Source organism: Hyalella azteca, unplaced genomic scaffold (genome assembly GCF_000764305.2).
Source record: "Hyalella azteca isolate HAZT.00-mixed unplaced genomic scaffold, Hazt_2.0.2 contig16234, whole genome shotgun sequence".
In the NCBI taxonomy this organism is placed as follows: domain Eukaryota; kingdom Metazoa; phylum Arthropoda; class Malacostraca; order Amphipoda; family Hyalellidae; genus Hyalella; species Hyalella azteca.
The window spans coordinates 43,560-68,224 of record NW_025946060.1 but is presented as its reverse complement, the minus strand read 5'-3'; the positions used below and the strand labels follow the sequence as shown (position 1 = coordinate 68,224).

At 40.7% G+C, this 24,665-nt stretch overlaps 1 protein-coding gene across 2 annotated transcripts; it reads right to left on the bottom strand.

The window, feature by feature from the left end:
- Positions 1 to 6,628: 6,628 nt before the first annotated feature.
- LOC125179265 lies at positions 6,629 to 16,737 on the bottom strand. 2 transcript variants are annotated; one of them, XM_047884807.1, is made up of 4 exons: positions 14,514 to 16,737; positions 10,008 to 10,113; positions 7,386 to 7,600; positions 6,629 to 6,801 (listed from the first exon to the last, which is right to left on the bottom strand). In XM_047884807.1, exons 1-4 carry the CDS (start codon positions 16,081 to 16,083, stop codon positions 6,683 to 6,685), a joined length of 2,010 nt encoding a protein of 669 aa, XP_047740763.1. In that variant the 5' UTR covers positions 16,084 to 16,737; the 3' UTR covers positions 6,629 to 6,682. The 2 variants fall into 2 exon arrangements, with proteins under 2 accessions (XP_047740763.1, XP_047740764.1); XM_047884808.1 differs by having other exon boundaries at positions 7,386 to 7,597.
- Between the last annotated feature and the right edge of the window lie 7,928 nt (positions 16,738 to 24,665).

Here is a 24,665-nt window from a genome sequence, read left to right as displayed (position 1 = left end):
GAAATCTGTCCAGTAGTTAGGATAAAATTTCTTGATCGCCGCGAATTTAAGTAACAAATTACCCGGCGATACGGGCCAAATATATCCAGCAGGCATTCGGTGGTTGAATCAACGTTGAATCAACTACGCATATTACGACATTGAGATCAGGGTGAAAGGAGGTTTAGAATAAAAAAATTGAAGCAACATCTTTAATGCAACGACGTACTGACGATTACAATGCAACGTTTAATCAATGTTGCTACTATGACGTTGCTGCAACGTTGAATTCTATGGTTGAATCGACGTTGAATCAACTACGCATTACGACATTGATATCGGGGTGGAAGGAAGTTTGGAATGAAAATTGAAGCAACATCTTTCATGCAACGTCGTGCTGACGTTACAATGCAACGTTGAATCGATGTTGCTACTACGACGTTGCTGCAACGTTGAATTCTATGGTTGAATCGACGTTGAAACAACTACACATTACGACATTGAGATCGGGGTGAAAATAGGTTTAGAATGAATATTGAAGCAACGTCTCTCATGAAACGTCGTACTGACGTTACAATGCAACGTTGAATCAATGTTACTACTACGACATTGCTGCAACGTCAAATTCTCTGATTGAATCAACGTTGAAGAACCAACCTGTTTTTCGTCCGTGGCAGGATTCGAACCCGGGATCGCTTTAAACCGCGCAACGCCTTAGCAACCTTGACCACGGCAGCTCGCGTGCATGAGCAATAGAAATAAGCTAAAGAATTGTTCGACTCCTTGAAAATTGAACTGCATTCTCTGATCATTACTCGTACACTTATGTATATGTATTTCATTCAATGTTGGTGTGATAACATTAGTTCCATGCTGGTAAATAGCTAAACATTCAACGTACCGATATCGACCATTTTTCAACGTTGAAATTAGGTTGTTTTCCGGCCTTTCTAGTTTTAGTCAGATTTCGACGTTGATCGGACGTTTAATTTTGGTTGTTCAGCATCTCAACCTAAAATCAACATTGATTGAACGTTTAAAAATAAATAAAAAATTCAACGTACCAATATCGACATTGTTTCAACGTTGAAATAAGGTTGTTTTACGTCTGTTCTAGTTTTGGTCAGATTTCGACGTTGATCAGATGTTTAATTTTGGTTGTTCAGCATCTCAACCTGATATCAACATTGATTCAACGTTTAAAAATTAGTACAAATTCAACATACCAATATTGACGTTATTTCAACGTTGAAATAAGGTTGTTTCACGTCCCTTCTAGTGTTGGTCCGATTTCGACGTTGATATGACGTTTAATTTTGGTTGTTCAGCACTTCAACCTGAAATAAACATTGATTCAACGTTTAAAAATTAGTAAACATTCAACGTACCAATATCGGCGTTATTTCAACGTTGAAATAAGGTTGTTTTACGTCCCTTCTAGTGTTGGTCAGATTTCGACATTGACATGACGTTTAATTTTGGTTGTTCAACATTTCAACCTGAAATCAACCAATAATCAACGTTTTTTCAACGTCAGATGCCTGCTGGGATAAGGAAGTGTGAAATCAAGAATGATGGGAAAATGAAAAAAAACTTGCAAACGAAGGTAGAATCTAAAAAAATTTTTATAAGCTATAAAATCACCGTTTGGTAGTTAGGAATTTGTTCAAACTTTTGTTCAAATCTGTTCAATAGTTAGGAAGAAATTCTTTGATCATTGCGAACTTCGGCCTGTTTCGCATTATACGCGTAGCTCACGAATGAAGGTGAAATTTTAAAAAATTTACGAGCTAAACATCACCGTTAGGTTCTGATGAATCTGATGAATACGTGTTCCAAGTTTCATAGAGCTGCGTTCATTAGTTTGGGAGATATTATTTGATAATTGAATTTGAAGATTGGTCGTGAGACCGGCCACGAGTCCGGCCGTAAATTCGCCCGAGACGTCCTAGGTTTCTAGTGCTGAAACAGTTAAAACGGCTGAAAAACATTGGTTCAGTAAATGGGGTTCTATTTGTGAAATATACATTTGTGTTTGACCTTTATCTTTTAAAATTGCAGCGTACAAAATTTCAAGAAAGAGGCGTATGTCCGTGAGGGGCGCTAGAAATTCACTAGGGAGCCAAAGGGGGCGCCAGCCTGAAAAAGTTTGGGAACCACTGCAGGTCTAGTCTGTTCTTGAAGTCGTTCATACTCGAAGCGTCAACGATGCTATCAGGGAGGCTGTTCCACATGTCGGTGACTCGAAGCGAGAAGAAATTTTGTCGCATGGATGTGTTACAACGCATTTTTTTAGTTTATAGCCGTGGCCCCTGGTATTGTCTGGAGCTATCCGCTTCAGAGTAAAATTCGCATTCGCAAGAGAACCTGCTGAAATATATATTATTCACAGTAAAATCTTACATGATTATTTCCACCTAACTGACATTATTTAGAGTAATCATATTTAAGTATTTTCATGAAGTATGTGCAGAATCAACTTGTTCGTAAACTTCTCTATCATACCAGAAATATTCATGACTTGAAATATTCATGTTGATGACATGTGACGGTGAAGCTCCAGCTAACTCTGTCAGAGCCTAAAATAATCATATGTTTCACTCAAGTTAACCTTACTTTCTCCGTCGCGACTCTTCCTCCGTCGCGATTTCTCAGAAACTATTTAGAGAAATCAAAAGATCGTTCAACATATGATTGCATGCGCGCCATAGTTATCTCTATTAATTTTTTACAGGCTTCATTGCCCTTATCTTCCCAATCCTCATCCCGAGCTGTGATCACGGAAGCATGTTATTCGGCTACGCTTGCTCTATACCGGAGCTGCCCTGAGACTAGTATCCAAATGGTGGGTTGGGTGGTCAGCTCGCAGTCCTAGTGTATACATGACTCATATTATTCACATATTTCTCGACTCCTGTGACTGGGCACCTGCGGTTGGATCATATTATTCACATATTTCTCAACTCGTGAGACTGAGCACCTGCAGTCGGTGCGGTCTTGGCTTCTTGAGACTATAGACGACCGACTGATTTTTTTTCTCTTCTGGGCCTGTTAGTGGGAGAATATTTAGGCATTGCAAAACCCGGAGGAAAGGATTGAATGAAGAGCCGATACTCGTTTGTTTTAAAGGTTTACATTAATTTACCTTCATAGTCACAAAATAGTTCATTTCATATTATAAAAAATCAAATCAGAGTTTTGCTTAAGGGGACCGGCTACCTAAAATTTTCAATTATGGCGTTTTTCGGTTTTTGTGCTCATCTGAAAGCAGGAATTCTGCTCTTTCCAATGGTACCACTGCCATCGCTGTACGCCAATATTTACGTTCATGACGGCTCTTTAAAGGGAAGCGGGTGGGAGAGTTCTTTAAGTAATTAGATATAAAGTAATTAGCTGCTGAAATCTTTGAATATAGTTTCTACTTGAGTTGTGCTGCAGTTACATGCTTAGTCTCATCTTAAAGCTGACATTCTGAGCTTTCCAACGATACTACTGCAATCCATGTACGGCAATATTGACGCAGATGGCCGGGCTTTAATGGGGGCGGGGGGTGGAGTTCCTTCACTAAATAGACCTTAGAAAATAAAAGCGGCAAGACTACATATCTTGGTGTATCTGGCATCTGAGCTCAGTTACCCTCCTAACATTGTACGTAGAGGTGCGCTACAAGTTGCTGCTAGCATCCTTGAGTGGATTAAGCTNAATGCTTAATTCATGTTTAATGTAAAAATTAAGGTTTACTTAATGTTCCTTAATGTTCACCTTCATGGGAGATAGCGTGTCGAAGCCGGACACCCGCATTATCGAAGTTTTGGACGCAAAAGCTAGTGACCGAATAAGTCGTATCATAAAACGTCCACTACAAACAGCCCTGACTACATTTATGAATTAGGACCATATTATAACTTTTTATTCACCGAAAAGTCCTGCAGAAATAAAACCTAGTATGTTCTGCACTACTGGATGAAAATGGTGGTTCGTTGACACTAGGTACCTAAGCAACGATGTCTGGGGCTCTGCAATGTTATAGGCATATGAGAAATTTTACATTTTCACTTTTGGTTTCATCATGGCAACGGAAGAAACTTTCTGTTAACTATATACATCATATAATAAAACAAATAAAAAACTTTTAAAATCACGTTTTCTTAACGGACAAAAAAAAAGAAAAACATTAACTCCTTCATAACATTACATAACATCTGTCTCTTATACACATCTAGATGTGTATAAGAGACAGCTTCAGATGCAAGCGTGTTGAAGATGCCTTCAGATGCAAGCGTGTTGAAGATGCCTTCAGATGCAGGCGTGTTGAAGATGCCTTCAGATGCAATAATACTACAGAACAAAAACCTTTTTTATTCGGAGCTCCAAGTAATGTACAGCGAAGGACATAAAATTCCACATGGTGGTTAACAAGGCAACATCAAAGAAGACTTAAACACTAAACTGCAGCGTAATCTTAAACCGCTCTAATATGTGTGCATCTTATTCACTTTCCTGATAGCCGCTCTTCTTTATGACATAAGTCGCGTCTTTATCGCAATTCATACTCATTGACCGAGCTGTATTTTCTTACTATATTACGCGTCATGGGCAGTTCCTCCGTTAGAACTTCTGCATCAGACTCGTTCATATCAGGCCATGGAAAACTGCTTCTATAATGGAGGGCTGGAAGAGGCATTTGACACACTGCCCTCAGTGGGGCATGGTGGCACACTGCCCTCAGTGGGGCATGGTGGCACACTGCCCTCAGTGGGGCATGACGGCACACTGCCCTCAGTGGGGCATGGTGGTACAATGCTCTCAGTGGGGCATGTGGCACACTGCCCTCAGTGGGGCATGGTGGCACACTGCCCTCAGTGGGGCATGTGGACGATATTTGTGGGAGGAGATAGATTTTCTATAGTACCCGTTATTTGTCCGTTTTCTATGAATATCACGTTTTCTATCAATTTTTTCGAAAAATTTATAGAAGTAAAATGTTATTATTTTTACATTTTACGTATGTATGTGAAGTTTCATGATGATCGGATAATAGCTGTAGGAGTTATAGGCTACCTCGGTTTTAGGTAGCCGGTCCCCTTAAAATGTTGGTTTGAACAGGTCTTTCTTTAAGCGGCATAAATTCATTTAATATTATTGATATCATTCAGGATAACTAAAACCAAAAATTGGAGCGATTATTTATCACGGGGAACACCGGACTAATTTGTTAGTATGTAATAATTAATTTGTTAGTATGTAATAAATAATTAATTCACTAAATCTTGTTTGGTGCGTTAATTTATCGCATAAAGTTATTGTTATATACACGGTGGTCCGCTGGGACCAAGTTGCACATTTTTACCACCATTGATCCATGTAACTCAATTTGAGAACCACTGCGCTGGCGTTAAACCATTAAGAAGCTGAACAATTACATCAGCAGGTGAAGGTTCTGATGCACGAGGAGTGTTTTTAGAACAAGCCCAGTTTTTTAATTACACCGCCGCAACTGGGCGGCCGCAGTTTAGTACATGTGCACCGTGTAGCTACATCTGTTGGAAAGCCACAGATGCCATAACGAAACCGTCCAATCGTGTTTTAATTTTTATATGTGATTTTAAAACGCCTTCACCTATTGAAAATCGCGCCCACTGTAAATTGCGTGAGTTTTTCTGTGCTCAAGGCTTCACCCAGGTTTTCTGTGCTCAAGGCTTCACCACAAATCAATTGAGATACGTAGCTAAATCAGTGAGTTGTATGGTGAAAACATTACGAGTGAAGGAATCTTGCAGAAATGGGTTAGAGCCCTTAAAGATGGCCGCACAAACGTTATGATGAGAAACGAATAAAGTGGGAGGCATTCAGTCTTTACCGATGATCTTATTCAAAAAGTATACTATACAGTGAAAAAAAAAACAGACTCTTCACGATTTCGTCATTAGCTCAAAATTTGTCAGCTCTCCCAAGCTGTGTTCGATACGAAATTGTCTAATCAGGCAGTCTTATCAGGCGGCAAGCTTCTTTGATGATGGCATACAGAAGCTGGTCTCAAGAGACGTTGAGAGCCTCAATATTAATGGGAAGGACGTAGAAAAGTGGAGTAAAATATGGCCTTTCAAAAGAATAAATTATTGCTCGAGGAAATTGCATTAATGTTTTTATGACAAGACGGTATTACTATGAAACACGCCTTGTAGTTTAGCAGTGGAAATTTCTATTCATTGCTTGACAAAGAATAATGTAGATTCGAAACGTAGAATTCCATTAGGAAGTCAAACGAAGCCGTCCTTCGTGCGTTTTCCATTGCGCCGCCCATTAGGATAGACACTTGCGTTTTTGAGGCTAAGCGCTGAACGCGTTAAGCGAATAATGGAAGTGCCAGGGAGAGTTTTTTCAAGCGTATGTAAGATGCCTTCAGATGCAAGCGTGTTGAAGATGCCTTCAGATGCAAGCGTGTTGAAGATGCCTTCAGATGCAAGCGTGTNGTGGCACACTGCCCTCAGTGGGGCATGGTGGCACACTGCCCTCAGTGGGGCATGGTGGCACACTGCCCTCAGTGGGGCATGGTGGCACACTGCCCTCAGTGGGGCATGGTGGCACACTGCCCTCAGTGGGGCATGGTGACACACAGCCCTCAGTGGGGCATGGTGGCTCACTGCCCTCAGTGGGGCATGGTAGCACACTGCCCTCAGTAGGGCATGGTAGCACACTGCCCTCAGTGGGGCATGGTGGTGAGGGAGTCGTTGGCGAGGGACAGGGTGGAGAAAAGGGAGCGTCGGCTCGGCGTCACCCCCAAGTTCTCCCAGTTGATCCAGGACAGCCGGGCCGTCAGATCTGCCCACATTCAACTCTTATAACTTCAAAGCGCTCTAAATTAAATACTAATGTTAGAAACAATGACTATAATTTAAATGACTACATATTTGATAGTTTAGATCAGTTGCTTGCTACATCAATGGCTGAAACTATGATATGAACTCGTATAGCCGGTCATGGAGATTACTAGGCGTGTGAAGAGAAATAAACAGAGAGGAAGTTTAAGTACCTAGAGTTCAATAACATGGCTATAGTTACCTCCGACGCAATAGGATTATATAATGGGCGCAAAAAATTAAATTCGGTAACTAAATTGAGTTTATTTGAATTAGTTATACAAAATTCTCGTGCGCTCGTTTGACCGGCCAACATCTTGTACTTCAACAGCAGCAATAAAACTTCGAGCGCGCGTGATACTTGCCAAATACATATCACGGATACCTGGGCCCATACTTTCAAAAATAGTTAATAGATTGTAAGTTCATCAGCCAATCATTGACGGCCTTTCAAGCAAAATCCACCAATCATAGACAAGAAAATAGAGCGTAAGTACTTACGTTCACTTAGCGAATTTTGAAAATATGGCCCCAGGGTACACTTACCGCTGGTGTTCCAGAGATGACACTGCTCGGGAGGCAGCTCTCCCCGCAGACCTTTCTCGATGTGGGCTACAGGGTCCAGGTCTGATGTTAGCAGTTCACGTAGCAACGCGATGTAGGCGATGGCCAACCTCAACGTGTCGATCTTGCTGAGCCGCTTCTCGTACGGGAACGTGGGCACGTGCGTTCGCAGTTCATCGAAGGCAGAATTGATACTGCTGGTGAGTGGAAGAGAGAAGAATAAAGCGTTAAACGCAGCCTCTATGTACATAGCATTGTTACTTATGTGAGGATCAGAGAGCTAAACTCAGGCCAGTCCTGTGCGCGATGTAAGAAGAGATAATCAAAGTAAATCCTTTCATCTGTTAAAATTTATATCGAGAATAAAGCGCTTATGAATGTAACATTGAAAATGGTCGGAAGTAAGCCAGCTCCAAATCATAACGTATTGCCGATTTCTTATATTTTTAATGTAGTAATTCAATATAGTATTACTAGAAGAAAAACAGTATTTTTTATATATTTTAATGCCTTAATTGCGTACGTCATTTGTGAACCCTGGCTGATGGTCTACGTCAAATGGACTAAATGAAAGTAAATGTAATCAGCATTGTATGTCAGTTAATCATGGTCAATCTTAATCACTATAATCTCTGACAATTTTGTAATAGTTTTAAGCTCAAATAATAAGAAAATATTATTATTCTGTAATTCACATAATCCGAGACAAACGAAAAATTTATCTCCGAACTGTCTGGCAGCATCACCAGAGCTTAGGAAAATAGCAGAGGGCTATTTGAATTGAAACGCCAAGCTTCCTAAACGGTTGTCAGGCGCTTCTTTTGTGTTTTAGTAAATTAGCATAACTACTGGGTTAGTGTTAAGTTTACTAATTTTGTAAGCATGTATTGTAGTAGTATATTCATTTTTTTGTTGTACATAAAAAGCAAACCAACATTTGTACATGTTAGTTATTAGATAGTGATTAGAAAGTGTTTGTCGACCATGCAACCCGTAGCATTAGACCTGTTTTGAGAATTTATGCTGACCCTGCTTAGTGAAACCAAATGAATGAATGATATTAATCGAGGTGACTCAATATTATATCTCACACTATCATTGCTGTGAATGTCGTAATTAATTTTATTAAACCTCAAACTCGTTGTTCATAAATCTTTGTCACTTTTTATAACTTAATTAGCTTGAATTCGCCAACTTATTTCGGATATCTTCAAGTTTAATATTAAATAATTTCAAAATATTCAGTCAGTAAAGCATATGATATTCTCTGGCTAGTGCGAAGTTATCAGGAAACTATTGTAGTCTTTTATGAGAGAAATAGTCAGTAGAAATTGAATCCCAAATCATTTGAGAATCATCATTGTGGCTTGTAAACCTCAATAACAAAGATTACGAATATTAAATATTGGAATATTAAATTTATATTTTGCTTAATGTTGGAATAATAGCGTCCATGTGAAATTCATGTTTTAATTATGACCTTGTTCGAAGGTCGCTTATCGAACTATATTTTACAGTTTCCGCAGAACCTATCGTATCTCATAATCTCTTTAAACTGGCGCTGATTTTGCCTGATTAGTTCTGGGGCCATATTTTCAAAACTCGCTAAGTGAACGTAAGTACTTACGCTCTATTTTCTTGTCTATGATTGGTGGATTTTGCTCGAAAGGCCGTCAATGATTGGCTGATGAACTTACGATCTCTTGACTTTTTTTTAGAGTATAGGACCTGGTCATCGTTTCACGCCTTTTAACTGAGGCAGCCTCTGACCCTTTTTGCTGGAATAAACTACCCTGAATACCTCTTTAATCATTTATTATCTTTTACAATCCTTTATTATCCTACTTAAATAGGCTTCAGTAAAACCTCAAATTCCTACGTTAGCCACGATTCCTCCAAACTTCCAAGTAATACTGCTGAACCAGAACCTAATTGTTCACAACTTAATATAGCATTGTATTTATTGTACTTCTCACAAGCCTCAAGCAAAGTATTCACGGTAAAAGTATTCAAAGTAAAAAAGTATTCAAAGTATTCAAGCAATTTTTCTCGTATTATTTTAACTATACTCAAGTATGAATTTAAAAGCAAATAAAATAGTTAAAAAGTTCACCATTTCTTATAAGAGAAAACGTTATTTTCTTTTTTGCTATTTTCTTTGTTTAAATTCCTGGTAAATTTGCGATTTAAGCAACCAAGCTATTTTAATACCTATTAAAATATGATAAAGACTACGTCTAGGAAGAGTGACTACTACGACGTTATAGATGGTAGGAGACGACATCTCGAGACGTAGCAAATTTGCTATAACATTGTAAACTATTCCGGTACATTGCTTATCCCCCAAACGTAATATAATGAAGATGCAAAAAGCAATGTATTTTTAAGGACCAATTGATGACAAGGCAAGCATTACTCAACATGGGCTTCTTCTCCATTACTTGCCCAACATAAAAACATCAGGTTGACGTCTTACCTCAACATTACAACATCAGGTTGACGTCTTACCTCAACATTACAACATCAGGTTGACGTCTTACCTCAACATTAAAACATCATGTTGACGTCTTACCTCAACATTACAACATCAGGTTGACGTCTTACCTCAACATGCGCTTCCTCTCCCTCACGTTGGCTGCCTGGCGCTGCACGCGGTAAGGTGAGCCCGACGGGTAGAACTCGTCCCCTACGTCGTCCTCTCCGCCGCCAGCTGTAGAAGTGCATAACACAATTATTGTAGTATATATTATATTAATTGTTATTATATTAATAATAATATATTAATAATAATTAATATATATTATTAAGACACATATATATTAATAATTAATATATAATGCAGTATATATGCAGTATATTAATATCATTGAATATATATTATTGCATAACTTGCGACGTTAAATACCAGGGGCCATACTTTCAAAATTTGCTAATTAACGTAAGTAGCATATCGTATTAAAATCATTGCAATATATATAATTGCATAACTTGCGACGTTAAAGACCAGAGGCCATACTTTCAAAACTCGCTAAGTGAACGTAAGTACTTACGCTCTATTTTCTTTTCTACGATTGGTGGATTTTGCTTGAAAGGCCGTCAATGATTGGCTGATGAACTTACGATCTCTTAACTGTTTTTAAAAGAGTGGCTTGAAAGGCCGTCAATGATTGGCTGATGAACTTACGATCTCTTAACTTTTTTTGAAATTATGGGCCCAGGCTAAATAATTCGTTCAAAAATGGTACGCCTTTATAAGATCGTACGCGTCAGACTGTCACGTCAGAACGACAGACCGCGGGCTGAGCTTCACGAAGCCTGCGTGGAAGCCTTCGTGGAAGCTAACAGGTTTAAGCCATGGAAATTGCTTCACGAATGTGCCAAAACTGAAGCCGCGGTAAATTGAATGTTTGAAGTTTCAAATAAAATATTTAGTGCCTGACAGAAGTAAATAACTACCAACCCATTATTACCAGGTTTTTCTTAGCTTCGTTTCGTGTCCGTCTGTCATCAAAAATTCAAACCTTAATTCAGAGCTCTTCTGCAGACCCTTGAAACTTGAAATTTGGCATGCATGCTCATGCTGCCTAATTAACAATTCAAGATTTGATCATCAGAAGTAATAATTTAGAAAAATAAAAAACAAAATAAAAAATAAAAAAAATTCACGGTTGGGAATCGAGTTTTTTGTCGAACAACCAGAGTTTTAGCGTGCCGTGTTGCTGAGACTTTGTTTTAAGTATTAAAATTATTGAACTAAAAAGTAGGAAATAAATAATTATAAAAACATTGTTAAAAACCACGTTTTTCTGGCGGTTACAAAATTAAAAACAGCGAAATAAAACAATTAAAAAAAACTTAAAAAAAAACACGTTCTCTTAACTGACAAGAAAAGAAAAACATTAGCTCCTACATAACATTACATAACATTATACATAACTTTCATGTTATGTAAGAGTTAATGTTTTTCTTTTTTGTCCGTTAAGAAAACGTGGTTTTTAAAAGTTTTTTATTTTTTTTATTTCATTGTTTTTATTTATGTAACCACCAGAAAAACGTGGTTTTTAGAAATGGTTTTTATATTTATTTATTTTTAGAATTCGATAAAAACAAATAAGTCGGCGTTTAAGAATCATCAATAGAAATTTTACTTTAAATTTTACACATTTTACTTTAAAGGAACATTCTTTTCTTCGGGTTATCAGCTGCACTGATAAGCGCGTTGGCTTAACTTGGTAGTGAACATAGGATAAAATGGTGGACATATGATAAAATATTAAAGATGTAATGAAGAAAATAGACAAGTGTGACAAGTATTTAAACTTGCTGATTGAACAATGATCGCACTAGTGACTGCAGTGAGTATAATAATTTTAATCAGATTATTAAATTGACAAATTAATAATAATCGACTTGCTAATAACTTATTACCTCGTGATTGAAGATTGACATGTCAGTAACTCAGTAAATGATAAAATCATTTAGTTTTAAATAATAAAAGCTATCCGTTTCATATAATTTAACAAATTTATTATTATTGTGAACGAGAATAAACCATTAGCTTTTATCTGAGCTTCAGAGAGAAGCTGTCCAGCGGCCGCCATTTTGTTTCTCGTAACATGGGGGGCAGAGTTTGGGGGGCAGAGAGAAGAGATGGTGGGATTGGGGCAGGGGTGGATAGGTATTGTTTCTGGTAACACTGCCGTTATATCTGTAATATTATCTGTACTGTTATTGATATAAGTATTGATGATATTGTAACAGTGATAATATTATTGCTATTGTATCACTACCAGTATGAAGCTGATTTTATTGTATTGGGGGATTTTATTGGGAGGCAAGGGATTTTGCAGTCTGACTTTTGCGGCGTATTGAACGATGGAAAAGAAGCGACATGAACTCTTCAATAAATCATGGAAAGAAGAAATCTTATAAAGAAGCGGAATAAACTCTTCGATGTTTGCTGGAAAGAAGAGAAACAAACTTTTCAATAAGCCCTAGAAAGAAGCGACACAACTTCAGCAATGAACCGAACCCTAAGTAAAAGTGACATCAATTCTTCTGTCTTTTCTGGAAAAAAGCGACACAAACTATTCACTGAATCCTGGAAAGAAGCGAAATAAACACTTCAATCAATCCGGGAAAGGCGCAACACGAATACTCCAATAAATCCTGGAAAGATGAGAGATAAACTCTTAAATTTTCCTGGAAAGAAGCGACATAACTACTTCATGCAGTTGCTCAAGGAAAGAAGCGACACAAAGTTTTCAATAAATTCTGGAAAGGAGCGATCCAAACTACTATATAAATCGTGGAAAGAAGCGAAAACAAATCTTCAGTTATTCCTGGAAAGGAGCGACACAAACTCTTCAATTATTCCTATAGACAAGCCACACAAACTACCGGAAAGAAGCGAGACAAACTCTTCACTAAATCCTTGAATGAAGCGGCACAAAATCTTAAATAAATCCTAGAAAGATGCGACACGAACTCTTTAATAAATCTTTGAAAAAAAGCAACCAAAAACTCTCTAATAAATCCTTGAAAGAAGCGATACAAACTCTTCAATAGTACTGGAAAGAAGCGACGCAAAGTATCCAATAAATCCTATAAATAAGCGACATTAATTCTTCAATAAATTCTGGAAAAAACTACACAAACTCCAATATAACCCTCAGCTCGGCGTGCAATACTGTTCCTTGTTCTACGGCAATCTACGCAAACTCAATTCCTCCGTTTTTGGCTAAGATTAATTTATATCCTATCGCCTCTAAAATAAACATTAATAAAAAATAGCGAAAGAGAAACATTTTGCTTGTTATCATTATGAAATTTCTTTTAACATCATTATCTTTCATCGAAGTGACATGTGAAGTCTGGATACTGAACCCCGTAGATTTATTGCAGCCTCGGCATTGCCCGTGTTGAAATACTGTGACCTTACTGATGAATGCTGTGCATGACACTCCACGCATGACACTCCACGCATGACACTCCACGCATGACACTCCACGCATGACACTCCGTGCACGGCACCGCACGCATGCCACGCAGTTGGTCTCCGTGTTATAATATTTGTATTCAGTTTTCAACCATGAATTTTTCCAGTGGCATTTTACACTCAATTAACAGTGCGTGGCACTCATGGGTAAACTTTGTATCGAATAAAAGTATTATTTATTAGTCTGCTTAAATCGCAAGTTCAACAGGAATTTAAAGGCGATGAAAACGTTTCGGAGACCACCGATTAATTAAGATTATGTTTAAGTAAAATCAGAAGAAAAAATCGAAAGATACACAAAATAATATCTTTCAATTTTACTTATATTCTTCATATTTTTGAACTGATGATGGAGCTAATCTAATCTCTCGAATTGAACTGATGATCGAGCTAATCTCGCCATATTTTCATTGAAAATATGGCGAACATGTTGACGCTTACTTTAAATTCTTTGACCAAACTTGAAATGGGTAGGAGTTCATTACGACCATCTTGGCTACTCGCCATGACCATCGGTGTCCGTCATAACCATCGATGGTCACGCAGCGGCCAGTTGAGAATATGGTACAGGCTGGAGTGTCAACGGTCCACGGTGAAGCAGGCAATTTAATCGTATAACCGAACATCGTTCACGTCACGCTTACCGAAATATATCATTTCTTTAAGGCCCGTCTACCCAAAATAATTCGAGTAAGGCAAGCCTACCGGGTAGCATCCGTTAAAGGCAAGCCGTCCGAATGTGATCCATTCAAACCAAACCTACAAAATTTCATTTATTTAAGACGAGCCGGCGATATAAAGTGGAGTTCTCACTCATGCAGCGTGACACGGTTTAATGAGAGCTGAGCGCTCATCCAATCATTCAAGTTTCGGCAACATTTGACAGGCCGCGTCTGGGGCCAAAAAGGTGCACATCACAGCAGAAATTTGAGTTCAATATCAATTCCTAATGCCATTTATATTTCCAGCCGTTGGCCTATTGTATAATTTTATCGCACTAGTCAAACCAACATATAGCGAATATTTTAGTCTTCCCTAGATTCATATGATAATGCATGTATTATTCCTCAACACAAATCACTCACGATGACAACATCACGGGAGTTACTCACGGTGCACGAGGAAGGGCAGGCCGTGCAGGCGATTGTGCGCATATGCACAGGACGGAAGCTCCTCGTCGTCACCCCCGAAGGACGGGCCCATGAGGCCCAGCGTTTGTGTCCCCTGGTTCGGGACGCCCGGGCCGCTGCCATTAACTTCACCCATGCAAGCAGAGCCTCCAATTTGTTGCATGCCGTCGCCTCGGGGCGCGGACACCTCCGTCACGCTCGAGGGACCGGCGAGGGTAACAGAAGTTTTCTCTTTCCCCCTCTGTTTCAAGGCGATATTCTTATCGGTGCTGGGGCTGTGGTCCCCAGAGTGAGGAGAAATGGGCGTAAGTCTGTCAGGCGTGCCACGAAACCCACTGTTGAATGCAGTAATTGAATTCAAAGGCTTCAAGCTGCCTAAGTGGGAGATCTGGGTAGCGCTGAGTCCAGGCTGGAAGTGTGATAGGACGTTTGGTGGTTCGATGGATTTAGCAAGATGGCTTTGATTCTCGACGTGCAGGAGAGTCGGGGGAGTTAGAGGAGAGTGTTGGCCGGTCTCAGAAGATGGCGAAGTGGAAGAAGAAACGCTACTTGATTTGCCGCTGTTGTAGAAACCTGTTCTCATGCAAGGAGATGAACATCTGAGGGTCTGGTTCTGCTGGTGCGGTTGCGGGTTGTAACGCGGACCCACGTGCTGCTGGTAGTGCTGGTTGAGCTGCTGATATTGATGGTCGTGATAGCTGCCGTTGAAGCCGTGGTAGATTTGTTCTGGTGGTGCCGCAAAAAATTCGTTGTAATGGCCTACTTGTGCTACGCTCTGTTGGTGATGAAGGTCTTGTATTTGATGGTGATACGCTTGCTGCTGGTCAATCAAGCCGTAGTTTGCGGAGTTATTGCTCGAGTTAAATAACTGATGACAATCTACGTTGTTTTGTCGAGGTTGTAGTAGCTGCTGTCGCTGAAATGGAGACGATATGCCGTGGCCGTGTTGAAGTTGAGGTGTGAGAGTCTGCTGTGTTGGCAATGAGTTGACGCAATGACTAGAAACGTTTGCTGGGGTGGAGCACTGGGCTCCGTAAGTGTTGGCATACGAACAAGAATTGACTGGGTTTTGTACGTTCTGGCTGAACTTCAAATTGTTGCATCCAGTAGCTGAGTTCTTCAAGGACTGGTGAACTGATTGCTCACTCACACTCCTCCTCGCTACCTTACAGTGAGACGCTTCAGGGGACAAGTGACCGGAAGTTTGATCCCCTTGCTGAGGCCCCTGTCGAGATTGAGTCCCACTCGGAAATTCGCCCCGTTGTTTTAACACGCAATCTTTGAGTGCCGGATCAGCATGACCGCTGAGATTGGTTAGCTGAAGAGCCTTGGAATCTTTGATAAGAAAACCTGGTGTTAATCGAAGATCTTGGTCATCCTTGATTGGATTCTTGCCAACCTCGTCGCGCAAGGTGTCACTAGAGCGCACGACAGCAGGTAAGGAGGCGGGCTGCACACGGCCTAAAGTCAAAGTGTGGACTGCGGAAGGTGAAGCCGCTCCAGCAGGAGCCGAACTATCGTCGGCGGCTTCGACAACAGCTGCTGAAGACATCACGACAACGCCAGAGGCTCCCCGGCTGGCACTTGCTTCTCTTTTTCCTGAGAGAAGAGGCGAGCAGAGCTGCACTTGGCAGGCGTCTCTGTGCCGCACGACCGCCCCTCTGCCGAGATCCAGTCTCTGTAGCCAGAGTGCTACACTTCCCCCAACGCCTGAGAAACCCTCAGCCAATGTAAACAGTTTCCTCAATGAGGATGTTGGGGTTTCTGACTAATGGCGGATGAAACAGCGCTCAGGTCACGGAAATTGCCCACAACGGCAACAACACATTTTACGCAAGACTCAGACACAGAATAACACAGCACCAACGCATACAAAAAACTCGCTAGTGATTATGAATTCAGCATTTAATTCGCGCGCATCCAAATCTGCAGGAAGATTTAAAAAACTTGGCTATCTGGATTTCCTCCAAGTCGGTTAACAAAGGCTCTTTAATAAATGGTTTCAAGGCCCAGCTCAGAATTATCAGGACCAGCGTCGTATTTTAAAGGAGGGGTAAGAGCCTCTGGGTTTATAATTGAGCAGGAAATATTAAGGTGAACAGGTGGAGCGCGCGTCTGCAGCTGACACGAATGTTTGTGCAAGTGATGTGTGCTTCAGCGATCTATTTTGCGCGCGCAGGCAGACTCCGCTCGAGGGCCTATCCTCGACCAATGGCAGCCCTTGAACAAATTGTCTTGGGACGTGTGGGTGACAGCGGCCCGAAACGGGGCTTAAAGTTATCCTTCCATACCGCTCTCCACAAGTTGGGATGCAAGAGAACCGACGAATTTCAGCGAGAAATCTTCATCAGAATATTTCCAGTGTTCGTGCGGATCTCCTCAGCCTATCGCAAGCCTTCATACATCAAAAGTTCGTCCGAGTTAATTGTTAACTGCCGCTCCATTGGGCAACTCGATCACAAAACCACCAAAGGAAGCAAATTTATTTTCCCCTCGCAACAAACGAGGGAACTCCCACCAGCCCTCACCTGCTCTCTGGTTGGCTGCGACTGGAAACATCGATTAAGTTCCAACCAATGACGCCGCTGGGTCGCCAGCCTCGCGCACCGCATTCCAGCGCAGCGCGAGGGTCCGCGCGACGGTGTTGACGCTTCTTATTAGAGGGCTAATCGTCCGGACCCTGAGGGTCGTCTATAGTCCTGGACGCCGCATGCAGCGTGGGACATCGAGAGGGATGAGAAGGCTGTGGCATGACGGGCATGTAACAAACATAATGATAAGAAAAATAAGAGCCAATAATTAAACGTTGAAGCATGAAATGGATAAAGAGCAGAATAAGAAGGAAGAACCGGGCATAATTCATCGCTGAAAATTGTCTAATAAAGGGCCATATAAAACGGTAGAGAAACAATATGGCTGAGGCGTTACATGCTCTTGGTTCGAAAATTTTTGGCAACGAGAATGAATATAGAGATGATATTTGACTAGAATAATGAATTATGCATGCATGAGAGGGATGTTGAACAGAATTATGGAATAGAAATGTTAACATTGTTGTAGTGCGCAATATTGCTGCGGGTTAATTCTGAAGCCAACTAAATGCAATGATTAACGTGATCGTGTACGGCTCGTGATTATCAAACCAAATCCTTATTCAACTTACAGTATGAAATCAAACTCCGCTGCGGTTAACATTTAATGTTCCAAGTTTCAATCAAAGCTATGAACTTTCCTGGCAACAAAACAATAACTAATCATTAATCAATAGCGTGCTAGAGCACAATTATTAGATAGATAACAAATTCATGGTAAAACAGTTTAAGAATTACTAGCATTCTAAATAGTATATTCAGTATACGAATAATGGCTACATTAACAGCTTACACCAGTATAAACAAGACAAGTATCTTCTTAAGTCCTTCAGATACAATAAGTGAACTAAGTATGGTGTCTCTGAACTTAAGTACTTCAGGTTATATTATGAACAAATGTATGAGTACTTCAGGTTATATTATGAACAAATGTATGAGTACCTCAGGCTATATTATGAACAAATGTATGAGTACCTCAGGCTATATTATGAACAAATGTATGAGCACTTCAGGCTATATTATGAACAAATGTATGAGCACTTCAGGTCCTTGTACCGCTACTTTCATGTCCCAATATCCGCTCTACAATAAAGAGATATCCTTTGTATCTCATGGCACTCCAGCAGGACCTCTGTACACAGAGGCTGCTGAGCTCCGCTGCAGGAGGGCGGCGCCCTCTGTGCCCCGCGGCGAAGCAATCATCGGGCACGCGCCTGTCAGCGCCTCAATTATCCTGCCCGCCTGCCGCCTGCATGGCCTCGTCCTCCTGCGGCGCCTGGCCTCCTGGCCACAGTCGGAGGCGCAGGCGAGAGGCCCGGGAGGTCGGAAAACTGTCCGAGATTTGTATGCTATGGTGCTAGAATCAAGATTCCGATTGCAGCTTGAATCAATCTGTAATTGCAGATTGATTGCCTGAATTGCAGCTTGAATCAAGATGCAATCTCACGAGAATCAAGATGCAATTTCCTGTTAACTTATAGGTAATAGAGGAAAGGGCCTTTTAACTTATATGTAATGGGTCTCCTGCACCCATTGCTGGCTTTGGCATAGCTTTCGCATCAAATATCATACTGAACCTAACTTTCGTATTCCATTTTAATCTCTGCATGACTTATGCATCCAATGCAATTTTTGCTACTATTCTATATCTCAAAGCAAATTTTTAAAGATTCTTCAGTGTCATGAAAACTTTTGCATCTCTTACATGTTTTCTTTCATGTTCCTGTTACATACCGAGGCATTTTTTTGCATCATTTCACAACCTTTGACAACGTTTGCAACCTGTTCATGTTTACTGCTCAATTTATATCCACTTAACACGCCATGACCGATGGATCCTTTACTCGTGCATCTCAAGGATCAGGATTAGGTCGAGATCAGGAATGAGGATCGGTGATACCGAGTGGGATCTTCATGAATTACCACCGAGGCAGGACTAAATATCAGAACAGTTACCCGGCACGATACCAAACATAATACCAGGAAATCGTTGGCGGCTAATTGTCAGTCAGCCTCATGCAAATTACCTAAGATGATCGTAAGTTTACGGTTATCGTACACTCTTGCTGCAGCCTGCGATTGGACGGTCCATTCGTGAACCCGGGCGCTAATTTGATGCATAACTTACGACGTCGTTAGTTGTTTTCATAAGGCGCACCTTGGAAAAATATACTTAGCAGCACTTGTAGTACCGTATGTCTATCAGCCATTATTAGCTAAAGTTACAACCCATGCACAGCCATGAAATCGAGAGTTAGAACTAAGTCCAACTTACGACCACCGCGTCCAGTTACCAACATGAAGATTTCAACCAAAAACCTGAGCCTGCGAAGTGTCAAGAAATGTGCGGCTCGAAGTTCCAACAATGACAAGATGAAGTATACGAGAGCACTTACCATCCGCCTGCTGCAGGCGAGAGGGAAGAGACGAAGTATACGAGAGCACTTACCATCCGCCTGCTGCAGGCGAGTAGTCCAACATCATCCCCAAGTCCAACATCATCCCCAAGTCCAACATCATCCCCAAGTCCAACATCATCCCCAAGTCCAACATCATCCCCAAGTCCAAACGTCATTCCCTTCTGTATATATAGGCTTATATGCTCCGGAATTATATTTAATTACGTAACGATGAACTATATGCCTCAACAATATTATGCTATATTCAACAGTAAACTATATGCCCCAACACTATTATGATATATTCAACAATAAACTAAATATACCACATTACTGAATGATACAGCCCTGACCGGCCCAGCAGTGGTCAGTGCAGGTTAGGCCAGTGACCCAGCAGTAGACGTTAATGACCGACAATAAGCTTAAGTAGCCCAGCTGCTGAAATTACCCTCAAAACAAAGCATAAATAGCACAGAAGTAAGTACAAATGGCCAGAATAGAATGTGATCGTAAATGTCTTAGCACCGAGGTTACCAACCCGGGGCCATACTTTCAAAACTCGCTAAGTGAGCGTAAGTACTTACGCTCTATTTTCTTGTCTATGATTGGTGGATTTTGCTTGAAAGGCCGTCAATGATTGGCTGATGGCTCTTGAATTTTTTTGAAAATATAGGACCTGAATATCATACCTGAGAACGCAATGTGCCGTCGCTTATGATCGCATCGCGAGGCCAAAGAGGCCAGCGATGGCTGTGACTTTTTTATTACAACACTTCTCTTTAACTGCACTTCTTGTTGTTTGTCTGCAACAAATCTCATAATCATATTTAACACACTTCTATCTTTCCAATCGACCTGAAATTTGCACACTTGCGTAAAGTCGGAGACAATGCATGAATCAATTGACAGAATAGATCATTTTTAAAACTTGAAAAAAAATCTTTTTGAATATTAAACAAAATTAAATAATTTTTGTAATATTTAAAAATAAAATAATAAATATATTGTACATGTGCAACACTCTTCAGAAGATGTTTGAGATGTCTTCTTTAAAAAAAAGGTGCCTTCTAAAGAAGATGCCTTGTAAAGAAATGTCTTCTTGAGAAGATGTTTAGGTCTCTTTAGAAGTTTTGTCTTAAAAAGTAATTTTTGAACGCATATTCTTATTTATTTCTTCTTCATGTTAACCTGAGAACCATGATTATATTTCTTAATTGTTTCGCTATCAGAGAACTAGTCCGCTCCTCGCTGGCAGCACCTAGTGACCCGAGCGTCGTTTCCCGCGTTCCCATGCATGCAAATGCGGTGATTTTCTCCCGCCTATTGAGCCACTGGCGGTTATTTTTTACCTAATTTAAGCCGGCGTACGGCAGGCGCGGCTGATTTAAATCCGCTGCCAAAACCCAAACGCAAGCCTCGGCGCCTGCAACCTGCCTCGATGTACGGCGGCTGAGCTGGATTAGCCGTGCCCTGCTGGCAGGTCTGACGTGCTCTCATCAAGACGTCAAGGACCCGAATTAGCTGGAAAAATAAGTACGACACTCATCAGTAGAATATATGGATGACGTGATTAGTTATAAAATCTTTGAAAATTCCTAAGTCCCATATCTTCTCGAGTCCCCCCCACAATTTTCTTGTAGCCTGCGATGAAGGACTCGGTCTTGCATCACCTCTGTTACGACTTACGTGTTTACGTATTAGCATCAAATTCAAGTAGAACTACTATAGTATAGTGTCAATAGTAGGTCATGTAAGGCCAACAAGCCTTTATGCCTCATTTGTAAACCAGATTCCACCAAATACAGTTCCCCAAACCTATAGTCTCGTCTCTGCCCATGGTCCACCTTATAGCTAGCTTGGACTTAGAAGTCATACGACCAGCAAACGTAACAACCTCTGTACCCTTCGCGTCGCATGAAAATCTGGAGCATTGTCTTAAAGACCTGCGACGCAGGCCTCTGCGACGTCCACGTGTCCTTTTATCATCCCCTAGTCGCAGGCGCTCACGTCAAGCTCGTCCCGCGTCCCCAAACCATATTCATATTACCGCGCCGAAAGTTCGTCTGAAAAAAAAATTTTTTAGTTAAATTAGTGCATTAATAACAACGTAGTGCATTAATAACAACTGATGTAATAACATGTACGTACGTAGAGAATAATATTTGTGTGCATCTGAAGAAATAGCACCCATAGTTAGTGACGAAATTATTTGTACAACCCTTTTCTTTTCAATGTTTTCTTTAATAACTCGAAAATTAAGGAATGTATATGACTACAAGATTTGATTGCACTAAGCATTATGTAATGGGGAAACTAACATTAAATTTTTAAAACAAAATGTAATTTCAAAACGATTTAACATGCAGAAATTCTCAACACCTTCGTACACAATTATTCGTATAGTTGGGAAATACTAATCCTACCTACACAAGTCTGGCAATGGTTATGGGTGCATCTCGAAGCGCCTGAATATCACAAGATCCATAGCTAAAGTGGGTGATGAAGACGTTGGTAGAGTTTGGCACAGCACAAACGTTGCCTGGTCGAGGCCGGAAACTCAAACTATCGGAACTATCAGTTCGAAAACCGTGTCGTGATTAAATATAATTCCAAAGAGTGGAGTTGAAGGACTTTGCTAATAGATTAACCAGTGAGGGAACAAGCGTGAGTCAGCGTAAATTATACAGCGAATTGTCTCGACATGCAAGAATGGCCGATATGGACGAAGACCTCGACGACTCTCACTTCACACACGACCTCATGTTGCTGCTCGTTTTGCATGCTGAAGATTTTACGTGAACAAGGGGAAGTCTTTTGGAACCAAGAACTGTGCAGCGACGAAACAAACATTAAGCTATTTGGGCTTAATAATACGAAGAAGATTTGGCGCAAAAAATGGAGAGGCTTTCCTTCGTAAGGACACAATCCCAACAGTCTTTCATTGGGATTGTTCAATGATGTATTGGGTTCATTATACTCATCAAGTGGTACCGGGAAGAAGTTTCCAATTGATGGAATAATGAACTTAGATGTTTATATATCGATTTTGAATGAAAACCATCAAACATCCGCTTGCAAGGACTTTGGTTCTTGGACGACGATGGATATTTCAGCAAGGTAGTGATTCGAAAGCTACAACCACTTGGCTTAATAAACAAAAGTGACCATTAATCCATGACCAACAAATAGCCACGACTTGAATTTAATTGAGAATTTATAGCCAAACTTGAAAGTTAGAAGCAATAATCGGCCTTCCATGTATCGGCAGGAATTGAAACAAATCGCATTTGAAGATTGGGATAATATCAAGCCGGATACACTGCGCATATTATCATAAACAATAAAATGAGACTGATGGAGTTCACCGATATGGAAAAATATACCATTGATTATTATTATTGCAACTATATTAATATTTTCTTACTGTACGAATAATTGCGCCAGAAGATGTTTGGGAATTTCTGCATGTCAAAACATTTTGAAATTACATTTTGTTCTGAAATTTTATTGTTATTTTCCCTATTATAAATACATACTGCTTACTTCAGTCAAATCTTAGGCTCATACACTCATTATTATTCGACTTATTCAAGAAAATATTATAAAGAAAAGGATGTACGAATAATTTCCTCGCTAACTAGATGTACGTAACCGCACACTTATATGTCTGGCCATACTATATCTCTATAACAATGAGATAGATGAACTTTGTACTACTCATTGAAACTCACACCAAGTACGTTATTAAGTATGAACTTGATCACATACTAACCCGAAGTGCTAGGTAATACTAATCGATACTACGCTTCACATTAAAAACAGCTCACATTAAGCGGCATAACATCAGAGCTCGTACTCAATACAACTCTCAACACACGCCACAAGCTCACAGCTCGTACTCAATACAACTCTCAACACACGCCACAAGATCACAGCTCGTACTCAATACAACTCTCAACACACGCCACAAGATCACAGCTCGTACTCAATACAACTCTCAACACACGCCACAAGATCACAGCTCGTACTCAATACAACTCTCAACACACGCTACAAGATCACAGCTCGTACTCAATACAACTCTCAACACACGCTACAAGATCACAGCTCGTACTCAATACAACTCTCATCACACGCCACAAGATCACAGCTCGTACTCAATACAACTCTCAACACACGCCACAAGATCACAGCTCGTACTCAATACAACTCTCAACACACGCTACAAGATCACAGCTCGTACTCAATACAACTCTCAACACACGCTACAAGATCACAGCTCGTACTCAATACAACTCTCAACACACGCCACAAGATCACAGCTCGTACTCAATACAGCTTGTACTCAATACAGCTCGTACTCAATACAGCTCGTACTCAATACAACTCGTACTCAATACAACTCTCAACACGCGCTACAAGATCACAGCTCGTATCACAGATACGATATGTGGGGCGGCTCGGGTGTCGTCTGCAGGGCGGAGTGAAGGCACTTGGCTGGCTGTACATCTGGCGCGCGCAGGTCGCGTCCTGTCATTATGCGTGAAACTTTACACCTGCGCGACATGCGGTGACCTCCTGTGATGCCTGGTGTGTGGTTGACGTGTGGTGTTGATGTGGTTGATGAGTGGTGTTGATGTGGTTGATGTGCGGTGTTGATGTGGTTGATGAGTGGTGTTGATGTGGTTGATGTGTGGCATTGATGTGGTTGATGAGTATATTGATGTGGTTGACGTATGGTATTTGTGATGCGCCGTATGGCTGATGTGCGGTGTTGATGGTGCATAGCAGCGTTATAGCTTATAGCAGCAGTAGGGGAGGGTAGCAGCGTTATATCTTATAGCAGCAGTAGGGAGGATAGCAGCGTTATAGCTTATAGCAGCAGTAGGGAGGATAGCAGCGTTATAGCTTATAGCAGCAGTGAGGGAGGATAGCAGCGTTATAGCTTATAGCAGCAGTGGGGGAGGATAGCAGCGTTAATGCTGTAAGTTTAAGCGCAGTAAACTGCCAACATACACATGCTGTGTACTTCACATACAACACGACTAAAACCTGATGCATAGTGCACCTAAAATTAATCGATCGATATCCAAAGCAATCAGATTACTCTATTTACACGTGTTTAGTTTCCATCATAACATTTT